Below are 7,226 nucleotides of genomic sequence, written 5' to 3'. Positions count from 1 at the left end.
CGCACTGTGTTTTGTGACAAATTCAAATTCTCTCTCCAACATGAACTAGCTCCTAAATTCTGAATTTTTCCTCAATCCCGCTAACGGCCCACAGTAGTGCAGTAATTGAATCGGTGTCAGTGTGAATCTCTCTTGAATGGCTCGTCTGAAGAAGACAAAAGTCAATGCCTGTTACCTTCAAACACACTGAAGCTCACACTGGGCTCTATTGTTAGATTCTACTGACCGAGCACTGCCGGCTGATGTCTTCATACTGCTCCTCTATGCTGATGGGCTGGACTTGTGAGTGGGAGGAGATACAGGTGCAGTCCTGAGGGGAAGAGGGGAGGAGACATGAGACACGCCCCCCACCCCACAAATGAATATGGAGATGAATACGACAATATCCACAGTATGAATATGCATGAATTGAGCAAGGGTGGGCTGAAGGGCAAAGACACGGCAAAAGGAGGAGATGATTATGGAAATGCTGCGGTGCAGAGTCAGCCTTGCCATGTGTGATTAACTCATGGTTAAAGGAATTGTCCGTTTTCGACGCAAAACATGAAACAATTTTTGTTTGTTTTTACAAACTGAACCCGGAACATTTCTTTATGACGTTAAAGGAATAGTTCACCCAAAAACTAAACTTTGCTGAGAATTTACTCACACTCAGGCTAATCAAGATATAGATGAGTTTGTTTCTTCATCAGATTTGGAGAAATGTAGCATCGCATCACTTGCTCACCAGTGGGTCCTCTGCAGTGAATGGGTGCCGTCAGAATGAGAGTCCAAACAGCTGATAAAAACATCACAATAACCCTACTATCCCTTTAACCGATGGACTGGAGTGGTGTGGATTATTGTGCTGTTTTTATCAGCAGTTTGGACTCTCGTTCTGACGGCACCCATTCACTGCAGAGCATCCATTGCTGAGCAAGTGATGCAATGCTACATTTCTCCAAATCTGTTCCCATGAAGAAACATCTCATCTACATCTTGGATGCTCTAAGGGCGAGTAAATTCTTGGCAAATGTGCATTTTTGGGTGAAATATTCATTTAACAGACACATGATGGTATTAATAGTGGTTGAATGGTCACTTACAGAAATTAGTATTTAACTGATGTATATTTGATTATAACAAATAATTGTGGAAAAACACTAATTTCCAAGAATTTTACCCAGATTTGATATCTAAATGTTCTTTTATGAAATTACTTATAAACAATGCAAAATTAACATGCTTCTTAATGGCAGTTAATCATTTTGACAACATTTATTTATGTATTAACGAGTGACACAGGACACTGCAAACACAGCTTTCATTTGTTTCATGCTTAAGGAACCTTTATTGAATCCAGAACATGTCTTTAAGAGTGAGACATTGACATGAGCCTCCTGGATTAAGAGGTGAGGTGGAGGATTGGTGGATATTAATGAGGACGTTTATTATTAAATGTGCTGATATCTAGGGATTAGAGAATAATCAGGCCATGGATATTGTTCAGCGAACATCTTCAGCCCATAAACACATCCCTAAAGCTCTACTACTATACTGAACACTAAACCCAGAATCAAAACCTTCATGCAAACACATTTCTGACACCCAGAATGAAGAACTGCAGAAATAAACACAGAAAGCATGAAATACAGAATGCATTGAGCTTTGCACAAACAAGCTGGGGATGAAAAGATTTGACTCTCACCAGAAACGACATGAGGCTGAGCTGATGCTTCACTGGAGTTCATTTATCTGATTCTGAAGACAGTGCATAACAATCAGTCCATCTGCAAAAACATTCCAGCAGTGGTTTTCTGGCTGTTTCCAGTGTGCCACGCTGCATTTCTCATTGCAAGAAAATATGCCTGAAAAGCTAAATGTTTTTCGCTTACCTGGCTCTGCTCGGATTTCACTGCGTAAAAGACAGACTTCATCTCATCTCACGCTGCTCCATTAGAGTCCTATGAAGCAAACCATCAGCGGAGACGCTTTCAAGCACATATCAAATTTTCAGGGCTTAAATGGCATTATGATCCAGATCCAAAGCTCACATTTCAATTGCACACATTTCTATTTTCTAAGAATAGCCTGATTTCAAATGCATCTTGTCTGAAAATCAGCATCCATATTCCGGTCCTGTAGCAGACGCTGTGTCTATGAACAGAGCAGCCGGAGTCAGTGTCTGGCACCGCTTGACCGACTGCATGAGTCTGATCTCCTCTCTACTCTAGACATCATCATCATCATCATCATCTTCAGTTATATCACTTGATAGGATGGCATATCTGTCTGGGTGCATCAGCTCTGATATCACCGCAGGTGACATTGGGAAACACTGTCCATTTTGTGTTGTTATATAATTAATATTAGCGGCATCAAAATTAATTCATGCTTGCCCGATTACACTTTATATTCATAAGAAATATATTAAAGATTATTGAATGCATATAGCTCAAGATTAGGTCTCTGCTTAAACTGCAATTGTAAATAAAATAAGTAATGCATATTGGTTCACAATATAGATATGCATACACATGCATGCCCAAATTAGATGATGTTTTAAATATTAATCATGTAATTATCAGAGCAACTGACAGCAGGTGTCCTTCCTAGTCCTTGACAGAGATTGCATGCATGTAGGTTAACAGGGTTAAGAAAAAAAACTTCACCGAAGAGCAATGGTGCACTAGAAGCGTCTAAAATAAGCTTCAATATTAAATCCACCCGGTTTCATATTAATTATGTTTAATGTTGCATTAACGCATTTGGTGACTACAGTAGAGAATTTTGACATGATTTAACATTACTAATGCACGATTACTATTATTCGCACGAGCTACAAACCTATTATTTTCTAATATCATGCACACCAAACATTTCTGAGACTGATGAGAAGCTCAAAGCCAGATATGACAAAAACTCACCATTGTTTGTTATGCATGTGGATGGAGGTTCTCCTGTAAATTGATTTGGCGCACTTAATTTTGACGGCGAGCGTCAGTTCTGGGCAGTTACAGTTACTTCGGTCACATCACAGTTTTACTGTAGGAAGAAAAATCACGCAGCGCCTCTCACATTTACCAATAACATTTGTAAGTTGACTTGCCAAAGCTTTTCTTCACAGTCCCGGCTGATATTTACATAATAAAAGTCTCTCAAACACGCCGTAAATGACGTTCCAGAGGAATGTCCACAATAAAAGTCTTTTGATCACGCGACTAAACCATAGGACTAAACCTAAACTAGAAGGCTATGCATAATAAAAGCACCTAATCTATACAATAATTTCGCCTCTCTATCATTTAAACAATTATTTAAGATTTTTTCCTGAAATGATAGGAAGTGATCTAAAAACAGTGGCAAGCTTAAATTAAATTGCACGTTTAGAATCCCTAGAATAACCAGTGTTGGGTGTAATATATTACAAGTAACGCAAGTTACGTAATCAGATTACTTTTTTCAAGTAACTAGTAAAGTAACGCATTACTTTTTAATTTACAAGAGAATATCTGAGTTACTTTTTCAAATAAGTAACACAAGTTATTTTTTTTCTTCTTCAATGTATTGATTGACAGCTCTCCTGTCCCCATGTTGAGAGAAATCAGATGTTACTGTAGTTCTAAAATAAATATGAATATGCATTAATTCATCTCACTCACACAAAAAAAACACACACAGATTCAGTATTCCTCAAAATGAATAAAAATAATGCAACTCGGAATATGACGCAAACCTGCAATAATTAAATGTTAAACGACACAAATATGCTTTATGTATTTAATCCCATTCTATTAACCGATGTCTTTGCTTCTGAGCTTCGATGATCCAGTTCAACCGTACTAATAAGCACAAATTACTCTAGACAAACATTTGTGTGTCTTTGTTTATTGCTGAAGTGTGTTGATATTTCTTCTTCTGCGTTCTACTGTACGGACGTAACTTTACTTTCCCTTCAGCCTGAGGCGCATTCATTTCACGTTTGGTGTGAAAAGGCTTTTATATTTGCCAAAAATATAACTTTTTTATTTTAAAAACAAACAAGCAAGCCCTGTCCAGATTTAAAAAGTAACGCAAAAGTAACGTAACGCATTACTTTCCATAAAAAGTAACTAAGTAACGTAATTAGTTACTTTTTTTATGGAGTAACGCAATATTGTAATGCATTACTTTTAAAAGTAACACTGAGAATAACTGTACAAATTGTTCTTTATTTTCGAATAAGGGCCCTATAGTACGTAAGTAATGAAGGTTTTCATCTTCTCTCCACACTCAAGATTAAATCTTACTTTATTAATTCAATTCACTTCACGTTTATTTGTATAGCACTTTTCACGATTCAAATTCTTGCAAAGCAGCTTCACAGAAAATTTAAGTTTTTACATTATATTTAGGATTAGTTTATCAGATTATGACCAGGTTATATCATCATGGCAGAAATGCACAGTAAATTGTAAATTGTAAGTTGACTTGCCAAATCTTTTAATAATGCAGAAACAGAAAGGATGTTATTACCTAACATCTAGGAAAGAATTTGATCAATCTTCTATTTTTCCCAGTTTCTCCTTTCTCTTTCTGTATCATTCATTCATTTGTTTGTTTATTATTGGCAGTGTTGGGGGTAACGCATTACAAGTAACGCGAGAGTAACGCAATATTGTAATGGATTACTTTTAAAAGTAACTTCCCCCAACACTGATTATTGGTGTTGTTGTTGTGTCTGTGTAATACTAGCTAGTTATTAAAAATTCAATATGCATATTAATGTTTCTAATTGACATCCATAAATAAAGAAAGCTCTCAGGGACTTTTATTATGAAATAAATGTCGCGGACTTCCCCGAATACCCCTCCCTCCTCGCTCTCTCCTCTTTTTATCTCAAACGCTCGAAGTGACAGCAGCCACATGCACCAGTAGCGCTCAGAAGAAGAAGAAGCGGATTTTAAGTGAACTAAAGGTAAGAGAGCGAGGTTCTCCGCTCTTTGAGAAGGCATGTGTGTGTGTGTGTGTGTGTGTGATCTGTGTGTGACAACCATGCACAGGTTCCTCCTATCATAAGGGTTAATTAATTAGAGCCACAGACAGTATTAAGAAACTGTGGCAGCATTTGTTGGGTGTGTCTCTCTCATTGCCGTCTTCCTACCTCCATGACACTTGACTCTGCTGCAGCAGCTGAGCTGTCTGCACTGGGTCCAGAAACATTCTAGTTTTGAATAGATGAACACACGATTCAGACAAGGGAGAACAGTGTGTGTGTGTGTGTGTGTGTGTGTGTGTGTGTGTGTGTGTGTGTGTGTGTGTGTGTGTGTGTGTGTGTGTAGGTGAGTGGACGAGTTTGTGAGGGAGGCTCATATGGACATTGGCTCTCGTGCATCGGGATGCAGATCAATGCATCTACTTAAAACCATTAGTATTCCGTGTATGTTTTGAAATGATGTGTAGATGTGTTTTCTGATTGTGATAACTCTGCCTGGAGAATCTGATGTGCCATCTGCAGGGATTATGAAATCTGTTGCATCAGATCAGATGGCTTGTTTTTTCCTAACACTGCATTATATCGAGCATCTCTGTGCTGCATTTGTCCACGTATTTCCGCTCAGAAGCTGAATATAGACGCTTATGTTTATTTTTATCATAACATCTGAGCCTCCGATGTCATGAAAATAAATATAATCATCTATGTTCATTCTAATCAATGGGGCATAGTGACACATTACAGGAATGTTGTGATTTATGTTCAGACAGAATTAATATTGCTGACATCTGATTTATGATTTAAATAATTAATGAACTTTCAGTCAACCAGTCTTAAGACGTTTCGTTAAGTCCTTTTAAAAAGAGAGTACATGATTTGTAAAGACAAACTGGTCTAACAATGTGAAGATTAAGAGTATTTAAAAAAAAAAACATTTTGATAAATAATTCTATACAGTGCTGTCAAACGATTAATCGCGATTAATCGCATCCAAAATAAAAGTTTTTGTTTACATAATATATGTGTGGGTACTGTGTATATTTATTATGTATATATAAATGCACACACATGCATTAAGAAAAATGTTACATTTATATATTAAATATATTTATATATAATATTAATAAAAATATATGCTGTATGTGTTTGTGTATTTATATATACATAATAAATATACACAGTACACACACATATATATATATTATGTAAACAGAAACTTTTATTTTGGATGTGATTAATCGTTTGACAGCACTAATTTATAATACTATTAAGTTCCATGAATAGTTACACTGTTAAGCCTAACTAGACTAAATATACACCTATAGCTCTGACTTATCAACTAAAACAGAGTATAAATTCAGAAATGTGAACTTTATAATTGCTGTTAATTGCGAGAATTGTGCATTTGACTATATATATATATATATATATTTCTTTTTTGACCATTGAAATAAGTCTGGTTTGTTAGTAGTGTAACTCGAGCCCTCTGGATTTTGTTGTAGTTTGTAACGGTTTGGATAATTGCAGACAGCTTGCAGGAGAGTAACTGTGGGCCAGAGGGGAGATTGATGAACAGATGACGTGCTGCTAATGGAGGTGTACTGACGCTTCTCCTTGGCCTTCAGCAAAACGGGAGGCTGAGAATATATGGGACGAGTGTAATTTATTTCAGGTGTCACTTAGATGGAGATATCACAGTGGCAGCCGTCATGAGCTCTGCATTAACGTCTGGATCAGACACAATGCTGCTGGAAGCGATTGGATTCATGCCATCAGCCCAGCCGCACCCTCACAAACATCCCTTTACTTTTGGGATGCGTCTGACAGCAGTGCTTGATGTGTCAATAGTAAAATGACAGCCTGATGTTTGGATATGCTTGTTTCTCTCGATCTGTGATGGTGATTTTGCATCTACTGGTTTAGGTATCATTGGTTTGACCCTGTGATTGTCTGATTGATGAAGAGTTTCCTGTAACGGCTTGGACAGACTTTGAGGCTCGATATTAAAAGAACAGGTTGTCATCACAAGCTTTGCACTTCCCAAAAAAGTCCTGGAGAAAGACAAAAAGAGGAAGAACGTAACTATCTGTTCATGGTTTTCTTGTTGTGAAGTATTTGTCTGAAAAGTCTTGCATAGCTGCTTATCTTTTGACAGTAGCGAGAATACAGTTTTTCAGAGTTGTAAAGGATACGGCTAAGTGCACAGGATCTTGTTCTAAGGGTTAGTTGGAAATTAAGGCATTTTGAAAATGTAAAACGTACATTTTTTTTT

The 7,226-nt window shown here is 37.1% G+C and overlaps 2 protein-coding genes across 5 annotated transcripts in view; one reads left to right on the top strand and one right to left on the bottom strand.

Annotated features, from left to right (window-relative positions):
* stradb (STE20 related adaptor beta) overlaps positions 1-3,148 on the bottom strand; it is a 16,000-nt gene extending 12,852 nt beyond the window's left edge. Inside the window, exons 1-4 of the mRNA XM_016268154.1 lie at positions 2,907-3,148; positions 1,875-1,943; positions 1,688-1,740; positions 227-310 (exon numbers count right to left, since the gene is read on the bottom strand). Of these exons, the coding sequence (XP_016123640.1) occupies positions 227-310; positions 1,688-1,699 (96 nt within the window). The 5' untranslated portion in view covers positions 1,700-1,740; positions 1,875-1,943; positions 2,907-3,148. The remainder of the gene's footprint in view (positions 1-226; positions 311-1,687; positions 1,741-1,874; positions 1,944-2,906) is intronic.
* A 1,695-nt stretch (positions 3,149-4,843) lies between these two features.
* The window catches only part of trak2 (trafficking protein, kinesin binding 2), a 25,164-nt gene continuing 22,781 nt past the window's right edge, over positions 4,844-7,226 (top strand). For all 4 annotated transcript variants that reach the window (XM_016268120.1, XM_016268119.1, XM_016268121.1 and 1 more), the window contains exon 1: positions 4,844-4,936. The gene's annotated coding sequence lies outside the window, so the exon portion shown is untranslated. The remainder of the gene's footprint in view (positions 4,937-7,226) is intronic.

Source organism: Sinocyclocheilus grahami, unplaced genomic scaffold (assembly GCF_001515645.1).
Source record: "Sinocyclocheilus grahami isolate Dianchi unplaced genomic scaffold, SAMN03320097.WGS_v1.1 scaffold43.1, whole genome shotgun sequence".
Classification (NCBI taxonomy): domain Eukaryota; kingdom Metazoa; phylum Chordata; class Actinopteri; order Cypriniformes; family Cyprinidae; genus Sinocyclocheilus; species Sinocyclocheilus grahami.
The sequence above is the reverse complement of the archived record's forward strand: the minus strand, read 5'-3'. Positions and strand labels throughout refer to the sequence as shown.